The 26,204-nt window shown below is 31.4% G+C and overlaps 3 protein-coding genes across 6 annotated transcripts; all 3 read right to left on the reverse strand.

Moving 5' to 3' along the window:
• Positions 1–4,058: 4,058 nt before the first annotated feature.
• LOC107433588 (carboxylesterase 15) lies at positions 4,059–8,880 on the reverse strand. Its single transcript, XM_016044886.4, has 2 exons — positions 8,129–8,880; positions 4,059–4,631 (listed from the first exon to the last, which is right to left on the reverse strand). Exons 1-2 carry the CDS (start codon positions 8,791–8,793, stop codon positions 4,325–4,327), a joined length of 972 nt encoding a protein of 323 aa, XP_015900372.4. The 5' UTR covers positions 8,794–8,880; the 3' UTR covers positions 4,059–4,324.
• A 2,863-nt stretch (positions 8,881–11,743) lies between these two features.
• Positions 11,744–20,685, reverse strand: LOC107407215 (D-lactate dehydrogenase [cytochrome], mitochondrial). The gene is made up of 18 exons (XM_016014468.4): positions 20,210–20,685; positions 19,806–19,908; positions 19,450–19,550; positions 18,846–18,894; positions 18,628–18,720; positions 17,583–17,697; positions 16,954–17,014; positions 16,792–16,828; positions 16,656–16,717; positions 16,342–16,438; positions 16,116–16,190; positions 15,938–16,046; positions 14,459–14,568; positions 14,126–14,188; positions 13,391–13,470; positions 13,096–13,226; positions 12,749–12,792; positions 11,744–12,330 (listed from the first exon to the last, which is right to left on the reverse strand). The coding sequence occupies exons 1-18, from the start codon at positions 20,497–20,499 to the stop codon at positions 12,211–12,213; spliced, it is 1,740 nt and encodes a 579-aa protein (XP_015869954.2). The 5' UTR covers positions 20,500–20,685; the 3' UTR covers positions 11,744–12,210.
• Positions 20,686–21,614: 929 nt separating this feature from the next.
• Positions 21,615–24,990, reverse strand: LOC107405396 (probable E3 ubiquitin-protein ligase BAH1-like). Of its 4 annotated transcripts, none has more exons than XM_016012436.4 (6): positions 24,455–24,987; positions 23,065–23,309; positions 22,717–22,965; positions 22,493–22,630; positions 22,050–22,108; positions 21,615–21,972 (listed from the first exon to the last, which is right to left on the reverse strand). In XM_016012436.4, exons 1-6 carry the CDS (start codon positions 24,648–24,650, stop codon positions 21,867–21,869), a joined length of 993 nt encoding a protein of 330 aa, XP_015867922.2. In that variant the 5' UTR covers positions 24,651–24,987; the 3' UTR covers positions 21,615–21,866. The 4 variants fall into 4 exon arrangements, 2 of the variants coding, with proteins under 2 accessions (XP_015867922.2, XP_015867924.2); XM_016012438.4 differs by having other exon boundaries at positions 21,848–21,982; XR_003054192.3 differs by having other exon boundaries at positions 21,892–21,972; positions 22,493–22,602; positions 24,455–24,990.
• Positions 24,991–26,204: the final 1,214 nt, after the last annotated feature.

Genomic DNA, 26,204 nt, shown 5'->3' on the forward strand with positions numbered 1-26,204 from the left:
TGGGAAATATTAAGAAAAATTAACGGTTTGGTTTATTAATTTGATTTTTGGATAAGGTTTTAATGATAACTGAAAATTAAACAAATGTCATATGCGTACGAAATTGTATGAGTTTGAAACTAGATGGTAGGTGAAGAATATTAGTAGACAGATTTACTTTGAAGTTTATTTTATAATTTTGTAAAATGTCTTTCTTTTTGTCTTTACCGCTACTCTGCATTAGGAGTTCAGAATCTTCTAAGAAAATTAAAATAAAGTTTTTATATATGTTCTTGTTTAAAATAAAGTTTCTATCTATGTTCTTTTTAAGAAACCAATTTCTATAAATATGGATTATTATAACCAAGTTAGTAATGCCGCGCAAGCTTATACACAAATGTGAGTTGTGCGTTTGGTGTCTTGAGAAGTTCAATAACTAAAAATATTTTAATTTCCACTAAAACAAATGTGGTTCTACAACTAAAATGTATATGTTAGGCAACTCCTTCTTCCTTGCAATTGAATGTTTTATAGATAAAGTATTAGTTGATATGGACATGGACAAAAAGCTCCAAACTAGATTTCAAAATCCTCAATGAAGTGCATTACTTTCCACTCCATTATCCAAAACCCTCTACTTTTTATAACAAAAGCAATGTGATAAATAAAGGTATTTGGTCCCATTTCCAGAAAGAAAAAGAGAATATTTGTTTAGGTTGTAAAATGGCAACATTGTCCCCACTTTTCCATTATGAATTGATTGGTAATTGGGATGTATATATTCTCCCAGCTTCATCCACTTGGGGCTTTTGGGTCCATATATAGAATAATTTGGTTAAAAAGCTTTGGATTGTGGAGCATAATGCAGGAGGGGATGATTAATTTAAAAAAAAAAAATGATAAAAGAAAAGCAGTGTCCCAGAAAAAGGTTTGAACTACGATGTTTCTAAAAATTAAAGTATTATTAATCTTTACGAAATCACAACTTTTTCCATAATCTGTTGGGGTTGGTCCTTGGGGATGCATGCCAAATATTCGTGCGAAATGTTTAATATATATTTTGCTCTAAATTTCGACATTTTTTTTTTTTTTTGATACAAAAAATTTGGACATGGTTAAAATCCTCTTTTTTGTAAAGACGGTTTTAAAATGTTAATGTCATTTATAATGTTTGACTATAATTAATGACTTTTTTCCTTAATGACTGTTTATATATATTAGAAAAAAATAGTTTAAAAAAAAAAAACATTTTTCATATGATAACATTTTTCAATTTTATCATAATTGTATTTATAAAAAATAATTATAAAAATTTACAGATGAATTTTAAAAATGATTTTTTATAAATATAAATTTAATTATAATCAAAATAAAACTAAAAAGATTTAAATGAAACTCTTCCCGACTTATAAAAACATTCTTTAAAGAGCTTTTTTACTAATTTTAGATTGCCATGGCCTTAGGCTAGAAACCATAATGAAAGAGGCCTGTCGTTGGACTGCATTTTATAACGTTGGGCCTGGCTTTGAATATCATTGGGCTTTTGACATTAAACTTCCTTGTGGCCCATAATCACTCATGGCCTAACACTCACGTTCACCCACTCCACGGCATGTCAAGATGAAACTTTCCCTTCCAAAGCAACGCTAAAATCACGTGCAAATCAAACAATTTCCAATTTCTAATTCTTAATTACTATTTATTTATTTATTTGCATATTTTGGACTTTATCATTGAGCTGTCAACATCTCTCAAAAATGCTTGTGATGACAAATATTATGTAGCCAGACTATAGATTACCAGCTCAAATCACTTAACATAAATGTCTTAAATAAAAATATTTTTGAAAAAAGATATTAAAAATAATAATAATAATAATAATAATTAGTCCTTAATTGGCGTTGATTCGTGAAGAAGCTATTTTTTAATGGAAGACATTTATGCTGTAAAGGAATTTTCTTATTAGCTTTTCTAACTTTATGATATAAGTCCACGTAGCTCATAATATTACTTGTTGAATATTAATTGAGGATTACGGGGGAGACTAACATTGGCATATATACATATCATGTGCATGTTTCTTATCCAAATGAACATGGACCATTCCACCACCTCCTAACTTTTTTCAACCTTAAAAATTCATTCTCTTTATCAGCGAAACAATAATACCAATTTGGACTTTATAACAACCAGAAATTTTGGAACCTCAATCAAAGCATCTTAGGTACACTAAGGCCCTGTGCACTATATTTTTAATGTCAAAATTGCCTTAAACATGCCAAATAAAGAAAGAAAATTTCATCTTTAGGTGAGTAAAAGGTCTAAAATATTTTTCTATTGAAAATTTTAGCCATCTTGTCCAAAATAATAAGTAGCTTGTGGACCTAAACGAAGATACATAATAATAATAATAAAGAAAGAAAGAAAGAAAAAAACAATTATCTTTTCGAAACAATGTGTAAGATGATCTCACATTTTGCTCAATAAGGTTTTATAATTGATTTTCATATCTTTGCTTTCTGCTCTGTTGGCCGGTTCCATTATTGTTTAATACTGGGGGATAAGGATAAGAATAAGATCATATATTTAAAATCATAATGGTGCTATACATGAATAATATTGATTCAAAATGTATAGCAAAATTCAAGTCACTAAAGTTGATTTTGGACCCACAAAATCCCTTAAAAGGCTTGTCACAATTCATTAGACATGCATATACACTATATATTTCTTATTTCCAGCTGAAAGGATAATCAGATTCACATATATTCATATATAATAACAAGTTGGATTGGTATTTGATAAGATAAATTATGATTAGGGTTATGTGTTTTGGACTAATAAAGGGAAAGCATTGCTGTCCAACTCACATCCTCAGAATGACTGGGGAAGACTTCTGGTGGGTATATACTGAATTAATTAATGATTTGCAATTATTTATTTATTTATTTATTTATTTTATAATTCGTGAGATACCTTCATGCAGAAAATTAAAGAAAGGTAAAAAAATTTCCACTAATCCATTGCAATTAATTTAAACCATGCATTCATAAGCCATAATCAATACTCACTGATGCCCAATAACAAAAATGAAATAAGTCATTACTCACTAATTAGTTTAGAAAGTTAAAATGGAAAACGCACGTCAAAAGCTATACACATAAAAATAATTCAAATACACTTTTGATTTATTTTTGTTAATACAATAAAATCTTGATTTATAAAAAGTGACCAAATTTATGTATCATTATTGGGTCGTTTGCTGCAATCTTAATCCATTGAACTGCATTTGCAAATATCTTGTCATGGATTTGTCATCTAGAAGAGGAGAATAGTCCAAAAGTCACTGTCTGTCTTTCATTAATCATTCATAATCACTAATTCAGCACCCATTTTCATTCTCAATCTTTTGTCCTTGTCAACCTCTACCTCCCACTAGTATTTATTCTACAGTTCGTTTTTCAATTTTAATTTTTTTAGTAAAAGGGTTAAGCATACATGAATTGAATGAGGTTTATTTTATTAACAGTTTTTTAGATTAATAATTTTTAATTTTGTATATATTTCTCTTTTTCTACACAAACTTTTAAGAACAAATAGAAAACAGAAAATCAAAAATCAAGGAATTACCAGCATATACAACTAACGAAAACTTCAAGCAGAGAGGCACTAATGATTTAAAAACTTATCAATATATTGAATGTTTAGCGGCAAATTTACAACTTTTCTTGTTTCTGAAAACAAGTCATTTTAACAACAGTGTTTCTTTTTATCAAAGTCATAAGAAAAAAGGATCTACAAAGTATTTTGTCAATTTCATAATTCCTTTTACCAACTTTTTCCCTTTCTTCACATCAACAATATTTGATTATTTTTTTACAGATCGACTCATAATTATCTCGTTTCGAAATTTAATTAAAATTTACATATGAGAAAGTGAAAAATAAAAAGGACTATTTTGAAATTTAAACCAATGGAAAACTACTTAAATAACGAAATGGGCCTTAACATTTTTACATTATCATAAGAAATTTTTCTTTAAAATTAGGAAATAAAATCAATGACCAAATCCTTATGCGTTAAAAATCATTCAAAGCACCAATATATATATATGGATTCACATATAAATTACAAATTACTTTCCCAAATTAATCCATACACATATATATAGGTATTAATTATCAAATATCTTCTTCAAGATCATGCAACACACTTCAACTAAGCTGATCTCCAACATATACAAACACCTACATACATGCTATATATATATATATATATAAAATTAACTCTAAAAAAGAAGAAAGCTGAAACCAAGATGGTGAAAATGATGATCTATCTGGATGGATCAGTTGGAGTTGTGAAGCATAAAGCGTTTAATAAGCTGCACTACTTCATCAGCAACTTTAGAGTATGGATCATTGGTGAAAAACCCATGTTCTTTACCATCAAATTCAACGTACTCAATTTTCTTTCCCAATTGTTTTAATCTCTTGCAATAGCTCTCCACTCTATCTTTCAACATTTCATTGCCACCTACAATGGCTAAGATTGGCTCAAGACCCACATGTTCAAGGCTCGGGCTGTTTGATCCCAATGGATTCGCCAACGGATGGTCTCTATTTTCTCCGTCCGGTATTGACAACCTCCAAAATCTGGTTGTAAACATAAAATGATTATAATTAAGACAAAAAAGAGAGGATATTTTCTGTAAATTAATGCAGTTATTTATTGTGCAATAACACCAATGTGGTTGTTTAGTTCAAAAGTGATACAAACAAATGGATATACATATATATATATATATATATATATACAAACAAAATTATATTGAATATTTAATTTGTATGTTTCATTGATGTTAATAAACAAATTAAATATATTTTTGTTTTCATTTTTTTTAGCCAAATATGAAGTAGGGGGAGATGGCAAATATTGCCATATATATATATATATATATAAAGAGATATTTGAAACCTAAAATAGTACTGGTCAACTATCCATGTATGCATGACAGGTTATCATCCTTATCTAATCCTTTCCGCTCTATGATATCGTAAATAATATATAAATGATTTCTTCATGCAAATATGTTATTGATATTTCTTTTAAACATGTTATTGGATCAATTTCTCACTGATTAATTAATTATATACAAGTGCGTTAAAATAGTTAAAATATTAATATATAGATAAACTAAGATTTTAAAATTGGAGAATCCACCATTATAGCAAAAGGAAACTAATGTTAAATAACCAACAAAAAGAATCAGATGGAGACTACAATTAGTAATTAATCTAAAGGGATGCATGATCTCTATCAATTATTGTATAATTCCTCAAGATATCGGCCATAAAAATTACGGATGAAAAAGATATAAATTATGTTGTAAAGTGGAGGCAGCAAATGAAGCCATGTGTTGTTCAACTTCCACGAACCTGACACATATGTTCTAAACATCTGGTCTTTGGGACTATGATGAAGATTTTGAAGTTGAACAAGCTGGTGCTCAATTTCAAAGAAAAAGACCGTAGCTATATATAGAAAAAGAAACTCAGAAAAAAAAAAAGGTTTATAAAAATAGAAAAAAGAAAGAAAAAAAAAATTAATTAGGCATATAGATTATAGATGTGGAGCACATGTGAAAGAAGAATAATATCTAAATTTTACATCAACAACTTTTTAAAATAGGATTCTTAGGCCATCCAATTTTTTTCCTAACTTGACTAATTGCTTCTAGTGGCTAACTCCTATCATGCTATCCACATTCCCACATTTACCTCTTTCGGTTAGACTATTAGCTATCATTTACTAAATATATCATACCCATAATTTCGTTTTTACTTGTTCACCGAGATTATACAATAATTTATGATTTTTTCTATTTTTTTTAAAATTATTAATTGTTCATATTTATCAAAGGTAGTCAAAATGTCTAATAAGAAACACGATTAAAACACATTAATATTAAATTAGTTAGTTCGGTTATTACATCACCAGACAGTTTCATTTTCTTTTTAATTAGTTTCATTTAAGTGTTGAATTTGTGATAAATCAATATATGCAATAAAACAATATATATACACATATCCCCTATGATTTGTAAGCCCTGATTTTATCTTCAAGAACCAAACATAATTATGGTCAAGTTTAATAGATTTGAGATCAGAAACCTCATAATATTGGAGATTAAATTATTTGTGTATGTGGACTTAGTCAACTTTTATTCTATGAGATTCTTAATTACATTCTACTCGAACATTTCATTAATTTTCAAAAGTTTCACTTTTGCACAAGGGAAAAAAAAAAAAATCATGGACCAAGACTTGCTATCTTACAAAAGTCTATCATTAATTAAAGATATTGGTCATATATGACAACTTAATACTTAGCTGCGAAAATTAGTCTGACACGACATCAGTTAAATATTTGATTTTGATCATTAATATGGAAAAATCTTTAAGACATGACTTTGAAAGATACCAAGTCCATAATTATGAGATTTGTTTTTCTCTTTTCTCCATCAAAATAATGCAGTAGTGAAACATGTTTATCAACAGATTAGTGAAACACATGTTTATCTTCGTAATTTTGTAACAAACATTCCTAATTTTATCAATACAATTGAAAGTATAAAAGTAGATTTGTAGTACTTAATTGTTATTAAATATCATTAATATCATTAAACTAATTTTTACTTTTGATAAAAAAAAAAGTAATTAGTAATATATTAAAAACCGTTATATACCATCTCTTAATATCTTTTACAAAATGGAAAATTTTAAATTTAAATTAATATTATTAAATATAATTAACCATATTGATGAAAATTGTGAAAAACTATGTGCTCTCTTAATTTGGTCAATTAAACATTTCCGTATGTCAAATAAGCAGGCCATGACAGCAACAGGGCAGGTTGCTTAGTATTTTATTTACTTAATGTGCTCAAAGGTTTGTATGTAGAAAAGTGAAGAAAGATAATCAAAAGTAGAAGAAAAACAAAAAGAAAAAAAAAGAAGCTAATTAATTAATAGTATAAAAATTTGATTAGCTATTCTACTCCCACTAGTCGGTGGTCAGTCTAAAGCAACTTTTTTTATTCTGCTAGTGTGGTTGTTGCCCTCAGGCACCCCAACCCCCCCTTCCCCCCCCCCATAGGCTCGAACCTGGCACTCACAGGCCAAGGTTGTAGAGCTCTGCCACTGGAGCTCCACTGCGAGTCTCAGTCTAAAGCAACTTTTTGATAAAGAATACAACAAAATACATATGGGGGATTCAGTGGGATGTCACGACTCATGAATTGTAAAAAGTGGATTCATAGGTATTTCAATGAATGCTGACGTCACTTACAAAGCGACACCACTCCGTTTGTGTCTATTAAGAGCTTTCGCTTTCACTCTCTTTTTACGATTTTCTTTTATTTATTTATTTATATTTTTCCATCTCTGTAATAACTAGAATACCTATAATTCACTCAGGATACGATTTTTTTTTCCCATTTAAATAACTTCATTAATTATTATTATTATTATTATTATCAAGCTTCTAAGGACTTGTTCTTGATTAACATAGCTTATATATGAATTACATACCTCTTGTTCGTTTAGCCTATTTCCTTCTTTTTTTTGGTTTACTTAAAATTGACGTTCTACATAGTTGACTTAGGCATTGTATTTGTGAAGTTGACGAAAATTGAGCTTTAAAGATATAGAAATACACCTTAATTTCTGCAAGTCAATGTATGTTTATATTTGTCTAATTTCACAGCTTTATTAAAGCCAATATCAAAACCTTAAAATACGCAATGAAACATGCATGAGTACAACATCTATGCTTAGGAATAATTTAGATTATCTTTTCCTTTCTCATTATTAATTCTAGGAGACAACCAATTATAAATTAAATAAAAATAGGTTTCAATTATACATATATTAATTAACATGTAATTAAAAGAACAGGACACAAAAAGTTATGCATGGTACAGAAATATCCAAAAATTCTTGTCGAACTAATAAAAAGAATCATTCTAACCATCTTTGAAAAAATTAATTTTCTTTCTCACCAAAAATTTTTAAAAGGCTTAATATTAAGAGAGTTTGTAACTAATTGGAAATGGAAAAATATATATATATATATATATATATTTAATTACCTGTCGAGTATATCCAAATTCAACATAGCTTCACTTGGACCTTCCTCCGATTTAGTCCTCGCCACCCCTCCAAAGAACGGAGCGAGAAGAATATAACCTCGAACCCGAACCGGAGCCATCTCAGTGGAACCGATTCCGAACCGAACGGACAAATGGTGAGCTAAGTTTCCTCCGGAAGAATCTCCCAGCACAAAAACCCTCTCAAAATCAACCGCTTCTTGAACCCATGCATCAACGCAATTCTCATCCAAGAGAGCCTCCTTGCGCAACCACTCCACGGCGCTAACGGCGTCGTCTATTGCCGCAGGAAGCTTATGTTCCGGTGCAAGACGGTAGTCCGGAGCTACGACGACGGCTCCGAGACCGGACGACAGTCGGAGACACGTGTTGTGGAAGTTGGGCCAGAGACGAGAGCCGACGCAGAAACCGCCTCCGTGGAAGTAGAAAACGACGGGAAACTTACTGGAAATCGGTGGTGATTTCGGCTTGTAGAGACGAAGAGATAGGTTTCTTTCTTTTTCAAAGATAATGTCCTTGAAGACGACGGAGTTTTCGTTGACCGCCGGAAACTTGAATTCGATATCGGAGCACCGGTAGACGGTGCCGTCGCTGAAGAGTTGGAGGACTCCCATGCAGTCTTCTACGACGTGAGGAATTGAACCCATTTGATTAGGAAAATAGGAAGAAAAAAAAAAAAAAAAGGGTTTTTTACTGGCTTGATGTAGGGAGGGAAGGGAAGGGAAGCTTTATGGTTATATAGAGGAATTGAAAATGAAAAGAATTAACCAAAAAAAAAAACAAAGTAGGAGGGTAAATGTGGGATAATGTGAAATATTGGAGGGTCTTTTGATAAATTTATTTGGTTGAATTTTGTGGAATTATTGAAGGTTCTGGCATATGCATGCATGGCTATTGGTTTATCTTCTGGAGGGTTTTGAATGGACCATAGATGGTCTTGGGTGGTTCTTTTGTACTCTTTGTTTTACATCTGATAAAGTTGGAGGACTTTGGTCCGGTTGAAAACTCTGTCATTTATTTTATTAACATCGTCTTCAATTTTTTTTTTCTTTCATTGCAAAATTATTCTTAATTTAACATATGAATTTGGAATTTTTTTTTTTTTTTTTTTAAATTTGATGGGCTGGATTCTCATATCTTGTTGAAACCATAGTCTTGGAAATATCCAATTTGGTTTAAAATTTTAAATCATTAAGCTATCATTTAAATTTTTAACATTCATCAAGTCAACACAATTTGCTAAAAAAACAGTTATTTTAGAAACAACTTAATTATCAACTATCATATTGCATGAGTGCAAGATAATATATATATATATATATATATATATTCATATTCTACTATAATAAATATTGCATGTTCGTTTACATATAGTTTATTAAATATATTTTAAATTATATGTAATTGGAGAGTGGATGGCTACTATATTATAAGCAAGATAGCCATCATAACAATTTTTTTTAACATATGCGTACATATTATGCTTTTGTTTCTCTATTGTTGATGGGTTTTTGTCACTAAAACTTGAAAATGGAATGGCATGAGCACTAACTCTCAAAACTTTCTTTGGGCTGTTTCTGAATCAGAAGAGACATTTTTATTTATTGTGGCTGTGAATTATTTTTTTAATTAATTTGATACACAAATATTTGGAATAAGAACAAAATGCTTCTTTCATTTTCCACAAAACTGTACCATATATAATTTTTAGCTTCTAATTTGGGTACAAAAAAGTTAAAAAGGAAGAAACAAAAAAAACCAACTTTTTAAATTCTTTATGACACAGAACGAATCCTTTTTTTTTTTTGATAAATCAGAATGAATCCAATTTAAAAGAAAAACTTGAGTGAAGAGCATTGGTGACACAAAAACATATTCTACATTCAAAACTTTATAAAGAAAGTGACAGGGATTAACAAAAAGTGTGATGAACTCTTGAGTCTAATGCTTTTGATTTGCTTGGCTAAAAAAAAAAAAAAATGATTTATCTAATGCACAATTGGGAATTAGAAAATGATTAAGCATATACTCTATTGATCATAATGGTGAATTGAAGCATAGTTAAAACCATCGGTTTGGCCACCGCCCATGTGAATTTGAATGTTACATAATTAAAGAATTAAGAATTTGCTCATTGAAGAAGAAGAAATACTTCTCAAATTTTGACAGCTCATATTCAATTAACTGCCCAAAAATTTTAATAGATTTAGCAGCCATTTTGATTGGAATTGAAGCAATAAAAAATTGGGGCTGCGGAATTTCTAAAATATGTATACAGATAAACACTACCATGGTGGACAACCTTTTTAATTTATAAATATATTTTATATACAAAAGAGATCCATCATATGTATTAGTTTTTCTTTTTTTTTATCTGGGTGGTAAGTGGTATAGGGACATCATATCATATTCATTAGTTAAGTGCTAAGTGCTACGATAACACTTTTTTTTTTTTTTTTTTTGGGTGAATTATGGATTACTATTACTATTACTTTTTTGCCTCTTCATCGCGGGGTCGACCATATGTAAATAAAAAAATACGAAGGGTATATTGCACGACATGGGATGAGATGATGGTAAGCAATTTACATACACAAACTTTGACCCAATTCACTTCCTGGTTATGTAAATTTGTCATGCTGGCCTAAAGACAATAAGGACAATCACATATCATGCTAAACAGTTTCCTTTTTGGTCAACTGATAAGCTGGATGGAACTGGTTCAATTCACACACGAACTTGACCCAATTCACTTGTGGTCGTGAATATCGTCCTGCAGGCAAGTCCACTCATGAGAATATCAAGGTAATGAACAGGATTTTTGTTTATTTATTTACTGTTGATAAATAGCTAAGCAGGATCGAACTGGTTGTCAATAGCATTTTCTGCTATTCTGATTATCCAAAGGATGACAAAAACCCTTGCAATATTAATCAATTTTCCGAGAATATGCGTTGGGATAAAAATATATCATCAATCATATATATATATTACTTTTTGTCTTGAAATAAACTCTAGCAAACTCTACTTTCTTCTTTCTTTTTTTTTCTTTTTTTTTTTTTGGCTTGAAACTGAAACCAAAATGCATAAAAATTAGTAAACGCTACTTAAGGAAAGAAAAGAAGAAAGACACATTACCGCGCCTAACTCCTGTTCTTGCATGTACTACCCTAGCGCCTACCAAATAGATTCGACTTTCGAGCACCCAATTTTAGGGGTCAAAATGATTCCTTGTCATCAAATAATCTTGAGGATCTTAACCTTTTTCAGCAAGAAACAAAGCACTGTGTATAAAAGATCCATACGAATCTTTGTTTGAGTTTTATTTTGTCCATTCTTCTTTTGTCTATTTTCACTCATCAATGACTTCAGACCTTTCCCTCCACAATTCATTGAATCTTATAAATTTGATCCCATAAAACCATGCAACATCCACTCGATTGTGTGTTAACCAATTCATATTAATATAATATAATATATATATATATATATGTGAAGCCCATAAATTATTCAAAGACGTCTTCGACCATCCCAACTAACTTGTATTTTCATGCTCTTAAAACAATTTCTGTGATTATTTGAATCTACATACAAATATATGGAAAATGGAATATGGAATTCGATCTTCATCATTGTACGGCCAAATAGTGACAAAACAAGATCTTTATACCGAGATACTTGAAAGGGGTGAAGTTTACAATTGGGGACCGGATCACATTATTTCTCATCGTTTCCACCCCAATATTATTCCTTATCCCTTTCAGCTTCATCTTTTCTCTTAGAAATATCACAGAACAAACAAGGAGACAAGGAAAAACAGTGATTGACGCACAGCAACTGAAAGCGACAAATAAAATGGTCCATTTTTACAAAGTTTGTACAGCCCATACATTATTGCCATATTGCCAATACACAATCAGAGCATATTCTTTGTATATGATCTGAAAGGTGATAAGAACCCAGAAAACCTGAATTTAATGTACAGCATTTTTCAAAGAGGGGCGGCCCGCCCATTGTAGTGAACAGACTTTCGCCACTTATGATTCAACAAGAGATGGAGTTACTTAGAAACAAACATGAGGCGGTATGAGCTTTCCTGGATTCATAATGTTATTGGGATCTAAAACTGCTTTGATTCTTTTCATTGTCTTCAAATTCTCCACTCCAAGTTCTTGTTCAAGATACTGGGCAAACACAAAAGAGAATTCATTAAGGACAGTACTCCAGGGGGAAAAAACGATTATTAGACTCTAAAATTTTGTGCTAATTTTGTCTCATCTCAAAATAAAACAAAAACTATTAAACTGAAGCAAGAAGCAATGTTGATTTGGTCTTGCTTTTTAATGTCTGACTCGCTTCACTTGAGTAATAAATGACTAATGTATAATGTACAGGCTTAACTATCCCTTTAGACTTAACTCTGACGCCATTGGCCACTTAGGGCAGCAACATAGCATAATAATCATCAAAGTATATACTGATCGTGCTAGATGCTAAACCATAGCCCTTAACACCAAATTTTAGCGAATAAACTTTAGGAAGTAGCTTTTGATATTATCGAACACCAATACTATCAAAGCCAAAGCTACAAATGAGAAATACCTTCATTTTCCCCGTACCGACGCCGTGTTCACCAGTACATGTTCCTGCTCAGTTGTCACATAAGGATTTTAGCAGTGTATAAGACAAACAAACATGGTAGTAAAATAACTAGAAAGTGGATTAGCACGAATAAACTGACATAAGATAAAATCAACATCTAACCACTGCATACTTGGAATTCTAGATGAACATGCACTGTGGCATTAAGAACCACAACTGATGAATAGAATAAAAGTAGTAATAACGAATATGCTACTGTTTAGCTCCATCAGCCATTGGCAGATAAAAATATTGTATATAAATAAGAAATAAAGAGGAAGACAAAGTCTTCCAGGAATAGTGTTTACCTTCCATAGCCAAAGCAGTATGAACCATAAAATGGTTCAGTCTCTCTGCTTCCTTCCGTTGTTCTTCTTGGTCAGGATCAAAGAGAATAACCGTATGGAAGTTCCCATCACCAGCATGAGCAATGACCATGCTGTCATTTGAAACAACCGTAAGAAACATATTATTATAATCAATCAACCATCCACTAATTTGACAGCCTAGGTCCTAGGTCATACTGACTTTATATTGTCTGAGAGAATACTGTTTCTAATTGCTGTATATTTAAAGAAAGAAGTCCTTTTTACGAGATATTACCAAACCAATGGTGATGCATCTAACTTTTGTTTGGACTTTGATATCAATTCTGCAAGATGTGATAGAGGAACACATACATCCTGCACAATTTCAAAATAAACAATAAAAAAAAGAGCTCTCTAGGATTTAGGAAACTACAACAAGTTTAACTAAATGTATAAATTATTATTCTTCAGAAAGATACCGTTATTACAACCATAATCTGGTAGAGGATTGAAGAAAATGGTTGTTTTTCACAACTTAAAATGACTAGTAAATAATCAATAAGGTAATTGCTTACATCTTATAAACTAAAATTCGTTAGCCAAAAATGCTGAAAATAAAAAGATGCTCCTCATACATGTTATTTGGCATTTTTTTTCTCTTCTATATTCTCCAATCCAAAGAAAAAAAGAAAAAAAAAAAAAGAAATACAAACACACACACAAACAAACAAACAAAAGTCTGCAGCAATAAATGTGATGTATAGAATGTAAAAATTAAATTTTCTTAGAATGTAAAAATTAAATTTTCATTTAAATTAAGAAGGAAGAAGGATGATAAAATCTCATGCATACTCAACCAAACCACAACACCACCAATATAGTATATTAAGCAGACAACAAATTATTTAACTGGTGCAAGCATTTCTTAGCGTAAATTATTGACTTGTTTCAATGGTTCACACCACGTAAATGGTGGATAAACAGAAATAGAATAGAAATCAGATTGATAATTGAAATTTTATTAACCTACCGTAATCATTGCCTCAAAATTAGGTTCCATTGCGAAGCAAGCCCAAAGTGCTTCCTTCCTTATCTGTAATCAAAACCTAGACCAATAAATATAGCAAGCAAAAAGGACTAGCACAATCAGAGCCCCTGGCTAGGGACCTCACTAAAGACGCAAAGAGAGATCCATAACAATAAAAGAAATATGAAACATCATTAGAAGCAAGATGTACAAGAGATGTAACAGTGTTTTTTCAGTTTGCTTTTGGTCCCGCTTGCTTTTACCTCATCCATTTTTCAACAAACATGCTATCCAAAATTTGGTAAATAAAATTGGTGCTTGTACTTCAAGCATTACCTTCCAAAGTTCCTTTTTAGCTTCAGGATCTTCAGCAAAAACAAAGTCTGAGCCATTGTGCTCAGAAACAATCTTCTGGACGATTAGAGTTTGCTCACGTGAAGATGCCTCTAAAAGTAATAAATAAGAAATCAAGCATTAACGACAACAGGCCAAGAAAACAGCTTTTAAAAATAAATAAAAAATAAAAAAATAAAACTAAAAACTCTATTGAAGATTGTGGCTAAGTTGTTAAGAAAGGCAATTTAATATTTACAAATAAACTATTTGATCAAAATGAAAATGCTCTTCGTACTTCGGTCCAGAATATTTCCATGAAGCTTGGAAAATCTAATAGCAACTAATATTTTCAATAATGTGGAATTCTAACTAATACTTAAATCCTCATATATCAGGTAACCTCTTAGACACACATAATCAAAAAAGTAAATATAAATATAAATATAAATAAAAAATAAAAAAACCCATCATTTCGTTTTGATTCAAATGAGAACATTAGCGATTGGGAAATCAGCTATTCCAGATAACCAAGACAACTATTTCAGTTTTTCTTTGAACTGGAAAACATTAATGCTTTATTTTATTAGCATACTGAAAAAGGTCCACTCAGAAATTGGTACTTAATAAGTCAGATTATTCCTCACTAGATCCTGTTTCTAAAATGGTAACAGATAAGATGACCCATTCATGTATCAAACAAATGCAACCATGGTACATATTCAGTGAAAAAAAAGATCAAAGATAATATTCTTCTAATTCTATGAATTTTTTTTGAATACTTTTTTCTTGAATATCATTCAAAAAAATTTTGAGTGCCTAGTATGCGACCAATTAGTAACCCAAGATTCCAGACTTTTATTAAATGAGAGAGAGATCCACCAAGGCAAAAATACAATAAATGAAAGATATATAACGAAAATGAATGCTTTCTTTTTTGCAATTTTTTCGTCTGGGAATTTTTAAATGAACTCACCTCGTTTATCGACTTAATACTACTATTTCTATTTCTATCAAGCATCAGATCTATTACATTAAAAGTCATGGAGCCCATGAATCTATTTCCTATTTTTTTATTTACAATTCAGTAAAGTGGCTAGTCCCACCGGGAACAGTAAAAAAAAAAAATTAAGGAATCAAAAAAATTGAAAAATTGGATCTATGTCCAATCGATCACACCTCCAAAGAAAAAATATTTTGTTTTGCCTCGGCCAGTAATCATATATGAAATAGCAGATGGTATAAATTTAGAAACACTTTTCCCAAGGAATCCATTGCAGGAAAGTGAAAATCTAGAACTTACGAATTGGAAATTATATTCTTTATGGAAATGGCAAACCAATTCAGGGAATTTCTGGCACAAGTAGTTCAGACTTGTTTAGTGTTGAATTGGGACCAAGACACAAAAACTGAAATGCAATTGCCAACTGATAAGTGGAAACAAGAAATGACAGTCAAGACAAATAACAGATCCTAATTCACCTGTTCCTATGAATTCAAACAGTAAGGTTGGAGTTTCAGGCAGGTTCTTCCCATTGGCATTGTTGATAGCCCTCACTTGAACCTCATCCATTAGCTCTACCCTCGACACCTAATGCATATAAAAGAGCATTGGTGAAGGGAAAAGAAACATAAACATAATATGTAGCTAATATTCTACCTGTATGCCAGATAGCATAGTGGCAATAGCAACATCTGCTGCATCCTTAATTGAAGGAAAATTACACATAGCAACCTGCAAAATTGTTGAGTTCAATCATAAATAATCTTATATAAGCATAAAGACAAACTGTATAACTCAATATAATAACAAATATAACAAATAATATAAATAACCTATAAGTTAGCGAAGAACTATATTTCCTAAGTAAAAACATAACCCATACCACTGAATGTTGTGGAATTTTCTGCAGCCGTAGGGTGACTTCTGTTATTACACCTAGAGTTCCTTCACTCCCAATCACCAGTCGGGTCAAATCATACCTACAGATATTAAAATTTTACGGTTAACAAAAAGCAAAGGTTAACATTGAATTTAATATGAAACCTTAAAAGAAAACAAATTAAAAGACTAATTGATTAAATCTTTCATGTCAAAACAAGAATTGGCTGGGAATAGCAAATATTCTTATGTTGAACAACTCAGAAATCAATATTTAAAAGCTCACTATTCCTCGATTCTCAATGTAGAAAAGCCTACCCTGCAGCACTCTTTCTGGCACGAGATGCTGTCTTAACAATATCTCCATTGGCAAGAACTACCTGAAACATGAAAAGCATAAGAAACAGAACAGTACATCATGGATTCAGACATCAATATGTGAGAATCAACCAACCTTAAGGTTGATGACATTATCACGCATGGTTCCATACCTACATGCTAAAAACAAAATCATTAAAAGTTCAATAGTATTTTAGGGCACTGAAATTGAATCTCGAACAGCTTCTAATTCAAAAGTTCTAGACAAAACATACACATAATAAAGCTGAATAACTACCTCACAGCTAAGGAACCAGAGCAACGTGTAGCACACATTCCCCCAATGGTTGCACCAGGTCCTGCCAGTCAACACATCTGAACGTAAAAATCTGAATTATAATATTGACCAATCTTGCCATCCCAACCCCCTCCTCCCGAAAAAAAAAATAATATATATATATATAAATAAATAAAACAGAAGAAAGAAACAGAGCATTTATTGAGGAATAAAGCCTACTAGATATACCTCCAAACTACTCAACATTGAACCAAAAATGCCATGGAAAAATTAAAAGAAGATGATGACATTGAGCAAATAGGTTCATACACAAAATTGTATCACTGAAAGAAGCATTCCTCTTTTTTGATAACTTTTAAGGTTGATCAAATTTTGCTAAATAGACCTTCCTCGTAGCAAATGCATGTGAAAAAGAAAGTGAATATAATTTAACATTAGAACAGACTTAGATCTGAACCATCCAGGCAAGCTGGTTAGCCTTAGAATATCTACTTAAAACAACTATGTTATAAAACCTTTTATTAAGCTGCTTGTCCGGATATAACCCATTCTAAAATGAGTTGTTGTCATATCACAAGGATAAATCCCATTCACATCACTAAAACCATTTAAAATTAAGAGATACAAACCTGGATCAAGGGGAAAGAATAGACCATAGGGCTCCAAGTATTCATTAAGCTCCATCCATCCGATTCCAGGCTCCACGATGACATCCATGTCCTCAACATGTAATGCTTTAATCCTCTAAAATAAAAACATTTAAGGAAATCTAAGCATAGAAGCAATAAAAAGGTCCAGAAAACGTATGTATCAGATGCACTCCAGGAAACTGCTAATGAAAGCGATATTTTGAGAAGGATATAGGTCATGTAAATCATGCATAAAGTATTTGTTTTAATTTTTTTTTCAAATTGAGCTAAGCTAGATAATTGAAGAGGTAGGGCAAGTAGCAAGAAATACCCTTATGACTGACAAGGCAACAAAACCTCATCTATAAAATTGCACTACATGTACAGAACAACAGAAATTATATTAACTTCCATAGTTTTTTTCTTTTATGCAGAAAACAACATGCTCAAATAACTTTTTTTTTCCTTTTTTCAAGAAAAGATATTCAAGGAAAAATTAACATCAAATTTTTCAAATTGCATGGATTGATATTCAATAAAGTCCAACCGATCACTTCAAGTAACTAGAAATGATAGGAACTGCTAAAAAATAATTAATGTAAACCTGGAAAGACAAATAAATATCCAACAAGTCAAGACTAAAGATTTCAAGTTGCAGTAACAGGAGAAGTGTCCCAGAGTCTGAATTTTAGCATTCAATCCAAGATTCAATCAAAAACACACCATGAATAAGTGCATTCCACTTAAGTTTTGTATATACTTAGGTGAATTTGTTGCTAATCTGTTAGAAGAAGAGAGGCAGTTGCATTCTCATGTCAAAGTGGCTAGCGGGTCTAGAAAGACCTACAAACTTCTACTTAGGCTTGTGACCTCATTATATCAGAAAATACTGGTTGTATAAATGTATGACCAAATAGTTATTACTTCTCTAATTATCAAGGCAATAAGAGGCACTATAAGTTCTGTATTTAACGGAACTTCTGACCTAATTATGGATAAGGCAGATTAATCTATAGTCCTATACCAAAAAGTACTCGGTACATACTTTCATTAGTGACATGTCAATGCAAACACCTCCATTAGGAGATAAGGTGTGACCTTCAATTGACGTAGCTCCACCATATGGAACAATGGGAACCTGCATATGAATCAGAGTAACGCAGAACGAAGCCAGACATTTGAAGTTAAAAGTGGTAGACTTGATGAAAGGAAAACCATTGGATAGAATTCAGTGGAAATCTACATAAAGGAAGAAGTTTCAACCTTATGTTTGTCGCATATCTTAACTATCTCAGAAACTTCCTCTTCAGACCTGAAAATCAAATTGAAACTAGTGAAGAAAATATGATATTGAACGATGAAAATGCCTGTTACATATCCATGCATCCTTCTAAAGTAAAAGATCATGCATTGAAAAGCCTTTAAATCCAGAGTAAATGCTGATGCTGAACCATGTAGTGTAGTCTATGAAACATACAGGAAAATGCACTACCCAAAAATACAAAGAAACACAGGGAAACAGAGATTTAGAGCTTGAGGGCATCTAAAGTATCAGAGAGAGAGAGAGAGAACAATTCCCCCTCCAAGCATTCTAAGATACCATCTACCAAGCAAATCAAGGTCTTTACTCCAATGGAAGGAAAGGCCAAAAACTAGGTGATCTCTGGGGATCCATTTCAAACATAAGCATTCTAAAGGAACAGGACAGCCAATCAATTGGATACATAAATTATGGTAATTACGTCTTAAAAGTAAACATTTTGCAAGCAGTAGTCTGACCTGCTAAGAAGCACAAAAATCTCTTCCAATATAAAAGGAACTACAGAATAACAAGGTGCATTGAAAAACAAATCAAGAATTATTCTACCTTGGAAAGACAACCACGTCGGGGATATTTACTGCTTTGTGAAAACTATTTTGTGGTTTTCCATGGATATACCTCTCATCATAATCCAAGGTCAGGTCATCCTGCACATCAAATGGTATATATAAATAATTCATTATTAGTTAGCTATTAACCCAATTAGCAACCGCCTATCTATCAATTTCAAGGTTTTAATTAAAAACTAAAACAAAACAAACAAAATTTAGAAAGAGTGGAAGAGAGATGCTGATAAACAATAAGTCAAAATAGGAACTACCAAACAGCATCGCATTTCTAAGTATTTAAATTCTAGTTTCCTTCCGATGAACCATTTACAAAAAGGAATAAAGATGAATTACTTGACATATAGCCTTCAATTCCTCAATAAGCTCTTCAGGAACTTCCTTGTGTGAGCCCTTCACCACATACTCGGTGCTGTCTTTGCCTCCAAAGCTAACACCTCTGATACTCAACCAAACCACAAACCATGATTAACCACTATTCCTAGTTTGTGAAACAGGTAATCAAATTATAGTAAAATTATTTAGTATACATATTTTGACCAGCCCGACCGGGATCACAGTAGATAAAGTATTGAACACTAAAAGACATTAAACCAAAAACAAAATCTGTTTGGTCACTAAGAAATATGACGGAAAAAAAAAAAAAAAAACCATCAAAAATTCTTAATCTACATTCATTTTGATCTAAAATGAAAAACAAAACTCCAAAAGAAAAAAAAAATAAAAATTATGAAACTCACTGAGCTTCGATGTTGGAAGCGTCACAGAGTGAAGGACTTGAAAGGGGTTGGAGAGCAAGTGAGCCAGCAGAGACTGCAAGCGCCAAAGGAAGCATAGAGCTGGACCACGAGAAGAAGGAAGTTTTTGTTTGCTGAGACTGTGAGTGGAAACCATAACCATTTACGGTGGGTGCGTTGAGTTGGGTCCTACAAAAGCTTTGGGAATAGGAGGAGCTTCGTAGATTAAATAAGCACTTTGAAGAAGAACAAGAACAAGAACGCAGGCGAGAAAGCCAGGACAGGAGGGCCATTTGTGGGCCTCAACCAGTTTTCTACCACGACCCAGGGACTCGGAAGAGAGAAAGAGTGAGATGGAGCAGCGGTAGAACTAGTACTAATGATAATCTGTTCCTCTTCATCATCGGCTGCCTTTTTAGAATTTTTTTTTTTAAAACAAAAATTTTAATGTTTTTGTGGCCTTTCTGGTTTTGACTTTGTGATTTATGATTAATTTGTAAAGTTAATAGTGATTTTTGGACATTTAAATAAATAATTTAAATCAACAAAAGAGGATTTTCACCCAAAAAAAAAAAAAAAAAAAAGTAGATTGATTTTTACTTTGGATTTATTTAAGTACATAAAAAGAGATATCTGGAATATTTTCCTCCAAACCATCACAGCAAAAACTGTTATTGCATATTCATTATTCAATTGTCGATTTCACCCTTAAAAATGCTGACCGAATCTGATTGCAGTTTGACGTATAACTCTGTCTGTTTATGGATAATTTGGATATCAAAATATTTAATGTTGAAAATTTTGGATTTTGGACGAATTATGAAACTAATATATTGTTTCCAATTCCATATTGTCCCGTTTTCCCAACTCCAAATGAACGAAAAATTTTGATAAAGAATGAACGAAAAATCAAGAAATACCATTTCCATTTAAGCACAATCCTGGAAAATATATTTAATTAAGAATAAATAACTTTTTTTTATTACTGTTCTTTTGCATCTCAAGCGTAAATAACTGTACACAAATTTAAACTTGTACGCGGTTAAACAGATTTTCTTTTGTTTCTCATTTCCCAGACTAGCAACTTTGGGTCAAATTTATACGTCCATGTAACATCAAATTCTATAAGGTCTAGTTGGAGAAATATTAAAAGAAAAAAAGAATTTGGTTTATAAAAGATTCAGAGCATCTTGCATAGATCAAATAAAAAGGGGAAAAATTATAATATGATCATCTCGATTAGGTTGGTGTTGTTGTTGTTGTTGTAGTAGTTGTTCTATGATTATTGTTGTTGCCATTGTTATTATTATTATTATTATTATTGCAAAATTTTTGATTTTCTTAGTTTCACATAAATATTTTTCCTTTTTTTAATAATTTTTAATTTGTAAAAATAAACAAATCCATCGATCACATTCAAATCTGATCGACATTCACTAAATTAAATTTTCCACCATCCATTACAACGGATTTTATCTGTAAAATTCAAAAAAATAATTATAATAATAACAACAACAAAGAAAACAAGACGTTTTAACCAAAATAAAAAATAATTAAAAAAACAAATTTCTGGAGCATTCAAAATTTTCTGATCTAAGCTGCTTGAAACGACCACCAAATCTTCTGAATTTCTATCGATTAAACAAAGAGAAAATCACTATCAATACCCAATCACATACTTGGTCTGTAAATCCCAAAATTCCTTGGTTTGCTTCAATACCTCCGCCCTTTCAGAAGCCAGCCTCTCGTTCCAGTAATCTTTGCACCTGCATTAATCTTACAATCAGAAAGGAATTTAGTATTCTAAAAAGAAGAAAGAAGGTCTTCAATGTACATATTTTACCATCTTTTCATGAGCAGATCTAGTTCTATCATGCGCATTGCTTTACCATACACTCCAGCCTGCATCAGAAAAAGGAAAACAAAATAAAGACGAAAGAGAATGGCATCAAACTTTACAATATGCTTGAAACAAGTAAAGCAACGTGTCAAAATCCCATCACAAATTTTCTAACTTTTTTAACATAATTATGCAGGTAGGTTATTCGACATGCCTCTGAACCTACATCCTTCAGTAAGAAGTTAGAACTATGTGAGACGGTACAACATTGAAAAATTAGGTAATAATGTTTATTAATGCTTCTTTATACATAGCACCTGCCTTTGTGGAATTTTAACTGTATGTTCCAGGTACTAATGCTATCAATATGTTCCAGATTTTACCAAAACAAAAGATATTTTGAACATCAAAATATAAATCAAATTTTCCTAACAGTAAATGCAAACCTCTCTGCAAATTGGGCACTTTGACTCTCTGGCAGCAGCTTTAAGTCCCTGGAAAATCATCACTGAGGCAGCTGAGCAAGCACATGACTTGCAGAAAAGATGACCACAGCCTAAAGCATATGGATTAAAAACAGTGTCCTGGGAAGTTACAATCATATCCAGGTCAAGCACTGCTATTGAAATGTCAATTTTCCTTTTAGATGCTAGTGAAAGTAAGATCTTACCAAGCAGATAGCACAAGTCAGATCATAGTTTAGTGTTATGGAATCCTGAAGCATCAATGTCATTACAGGTGGTGTTGAATTGAGGTGACAGGAAAAGTGACTAGAAAGCTCATTAAGTTGGCCACCATCCAATCCACCAAAATTCAGATATAAAGCACCCAATTCTATAAGCCAAGGTGATTGCAAAAGTTCAATATGTTCAGCCTGCATCTTGGATTTAAAGTTCTTGCCATTTTCAGAGCTATGTACCTACATAAGATGATCAAGGGGGAAAAAAACCATGTCTTGTAACAGAGTAACATTAACCAAATTGCAAGGATTTGTGGATTGGGTAGTCTGAACACATACCTTATCGTATTTCTTAAGGATTTTTCTAATAGCAGTTGCATTCATTGTAACATATTCAACTAGCATCCTCATTTCTTCTAGCATAGATGGCCGATCATTCCTAAAACATTTGCGCACACACAATATGTATTTTTGAATTCCAGTAGCAACATGAATATGAAGGAGATGTCTGACCCTTGAACTAAAGCATCCAGCAATATCCGAAGCTTCCTTCATCAACTCTGAGAAGAATGTTTGATCACACACTACAAAAAGCAAAAAGCATCAAATTGACGCTATATCACAGTAAAAATAACGAACTTCAAAAGTTTTAGTTAGAAAACATTAATAATTGATGGAGAATATTGTCAAAAAATTCATGAAGAGAAACAGGGAAAGCTAAGCTAAATATTTGTTCACACTTCAAAAGGGAAGAAAGTAGCTTAACAAATCCAAAACTACCATCAACAATATTTTACACTGGATGAGGGATAACATGATTTTAGTTATGGAAAATTCTGGAAAGTTGGGGTATGAAAATCACAGATGAATACACACTTTCTCTGAAAGCAAAGCTAATCAATAAATTAATCTTCATAGAATCAACTTAACCATGACGTGAAAGTTTTATAAGTATAACCCAGTAAGTTCACAGTCATTAATCCAAAAATCTTCACAATCAACCCAGTAAGTTCACAGTCATTAATCCAAAAATCTTCACAATCTCAATTGTTCCAGAGTATTCCCAACCCGCCCCTTTGTGGAATAAGATAATGCATTAAGAATTCAAACAAAAGTGACACTTATTTTCTCTATAAGGTTCAAATTCATGTTCAACAAGAAAATCTTTCTTTCATTTAAATACACCTTCAAAAATTTTTTTATTTTTTATTTCAAATCCTAGAACATAAAAACTTTTCATGTCACTAAATTCTAACACGGTTTGACATTCTCAAAGAACTACTAACGTGGGTGATCATTCCCGAGGTTCTCCGCCCTATTTCAGAGATAAATGTATAAAACTATCAACAGTAAAATCACATAAATTGATGGCAAAAACAACCAACCGATTGATCCAATTATCAAAAGTGTGGGTGACCATTCCCGAGGTTCTCTGCCCTATTTCAGAGATAAATATAAAAAAAATATTAATAATAAAATCACATAAATTGATGGCAAAAACAACCAACCGATTGTTCCAATTATCAAAACGCCAGAATAATATCATTCTCGATTGGAAACTAGCTTTACCAGCCCAAGCAAAAAAATAAAAATAAAAAATGACAAGAAGAAAACAAATAGATGAGACAAGCGCTTATTGCTATTTTATATATATATATATATATATATACACAAAACAAAAACCAAAATCAAAATCAGAAAATCGAAAAATGTTAAAGGAAATTCTTACATGGACAGGATGGACATGGACATAATTGTTCGTTTACAGCTTCTTGATCATCATTGCAAGAAACATGCAATGACTTGCAAGTCCGGCAGCTCTTTAAGACTTTCTTGAGCCGCTTATACTCAACGTGCGAGCTGTTCTCGATGAACCACTGCTGCTCGTTATGCAGATATTCCGTGAATGTCTCTCCGAATTTCATTCTCTTCCTTTAATTCTTTGAAAAATTTTAGTGTCGCCTCTCAAACCCTAAGACGCAGAATAAAATTTTTCAGAAATTAGAAAAAGAAATACGTAATCTGATCGAACATAAAAGTTACGATATCCGATCAAGGAGGAGAGGAAAATGAGTGGAGATGAATAGAATTTCAACTTAATGATCAATTTTTTTTTTTTTTTTCCTTCTTTGTTCTTTGAATTTTCTCGATAACCAAACGATAACCGATAAGAGAGAATTTTTCAGTCGGGCGGTGCAAACGCTGAGACACGGAAGCAGAGGTGGTTTAAAACGATATTGGGCCCGCGCTTTTCTCGGGGATATTTCGCTTTTAGTATCAGCGCCTGGCGCGAGCTCAAAAGCTGTACGAAACGTAACCGCATGCGAGACACGTGGAAGCACATAAGTTGTGAAATATAAAAAAAAAAAATATATATATATATATATATATATACATATTATGATATGAAAATTAATGATCCATATGATTTTATTTTTCAAATACAGCATGATAAAATACATCGCCTTTTTTGGAAATAGATACAATAAGAACATGGAATGCATATGGTAAGCCACATCATTTAAATTAATTCTTGCATAATAAAAATATATATATATCAATCGTTTAATAATAATCAATTAATTTTTTATAGTAATTATTAGTGAAACTAAACTCATGTAATTTTTTATAGTGATTATTTTATTTTTAATCAATTTTTTATAGTAGATTTTATTGAATGTTGATATTTGGGGGCAGGCATGGTGAACCGTGTAAGCCAAGCCAAAGTCACTCAAGAGATTCAACTCAACGATGGTCTAATTTGCTTTTAGTTTTTTTTTTCCCCCTCTATTTAATAATTTATTACATGACTATATCAATTGTTAATTTTTGGTAATTAAAAACTATTAGATATTTAAAATTATATTGGTTTTCATATCTTTGATCTGTGAGATTAAGTTAGCTAGTTGGAAGGGCTCGTGATTGAGAATGGATTAAAATTCTATGATTTTAAATTTGTAAGTTATCAGGTACATATAGCTACCATTAATTAGTTAACACTTCATAAACAAATTATATGCAATTAGGTAGAGATATAGTTACCAAATGACTGTGACATTTTTGTTCACACTTATTCTTCAACAAAGGACTAATAAAATTAATCATTAAATATTGTACAACGATTCATTAATAACTTTGTTTCCATAAGTACATAAAAAAATAATAACAAAACACTGCTTGAAAGTTATATGCAATTAGGAAGAAAAATATTATGAAAAATATATATGTAAATAAAAAAACACTAACAAATTCAAGTTATAAATTGATTTAAATGGATAGATCAATAATAACTTTTTTAGGAAAAAAAAATAATTGATAATAAAAATAGCATTTTATGAAAGTTATGAAACTAATATACAAATATGGCGGGCTTATCGGAATTCATAAATATGCTTCTTCTTTTTTGGGGAAAAAAGTATGCATAACAACATCGGAGTATGAAGAATAGAAATTTAGTCAATTTATCATATAATTTTACA

The sequence above is a fragment of the Ziziphus jujuba genome, chromosome 11 (assembly GCF_031755915.1).
Source record: "Ziziphus jujuba cultivar Dongzao chromosome 11, ASM3175591v1".
Lineage (NCBI taxonomy): Eukaryota > Viridiplantae > Streptophyta > Magnoliopsida > Rosales > Rhamnaceae > Ziziphus > Ziziphus jujuba.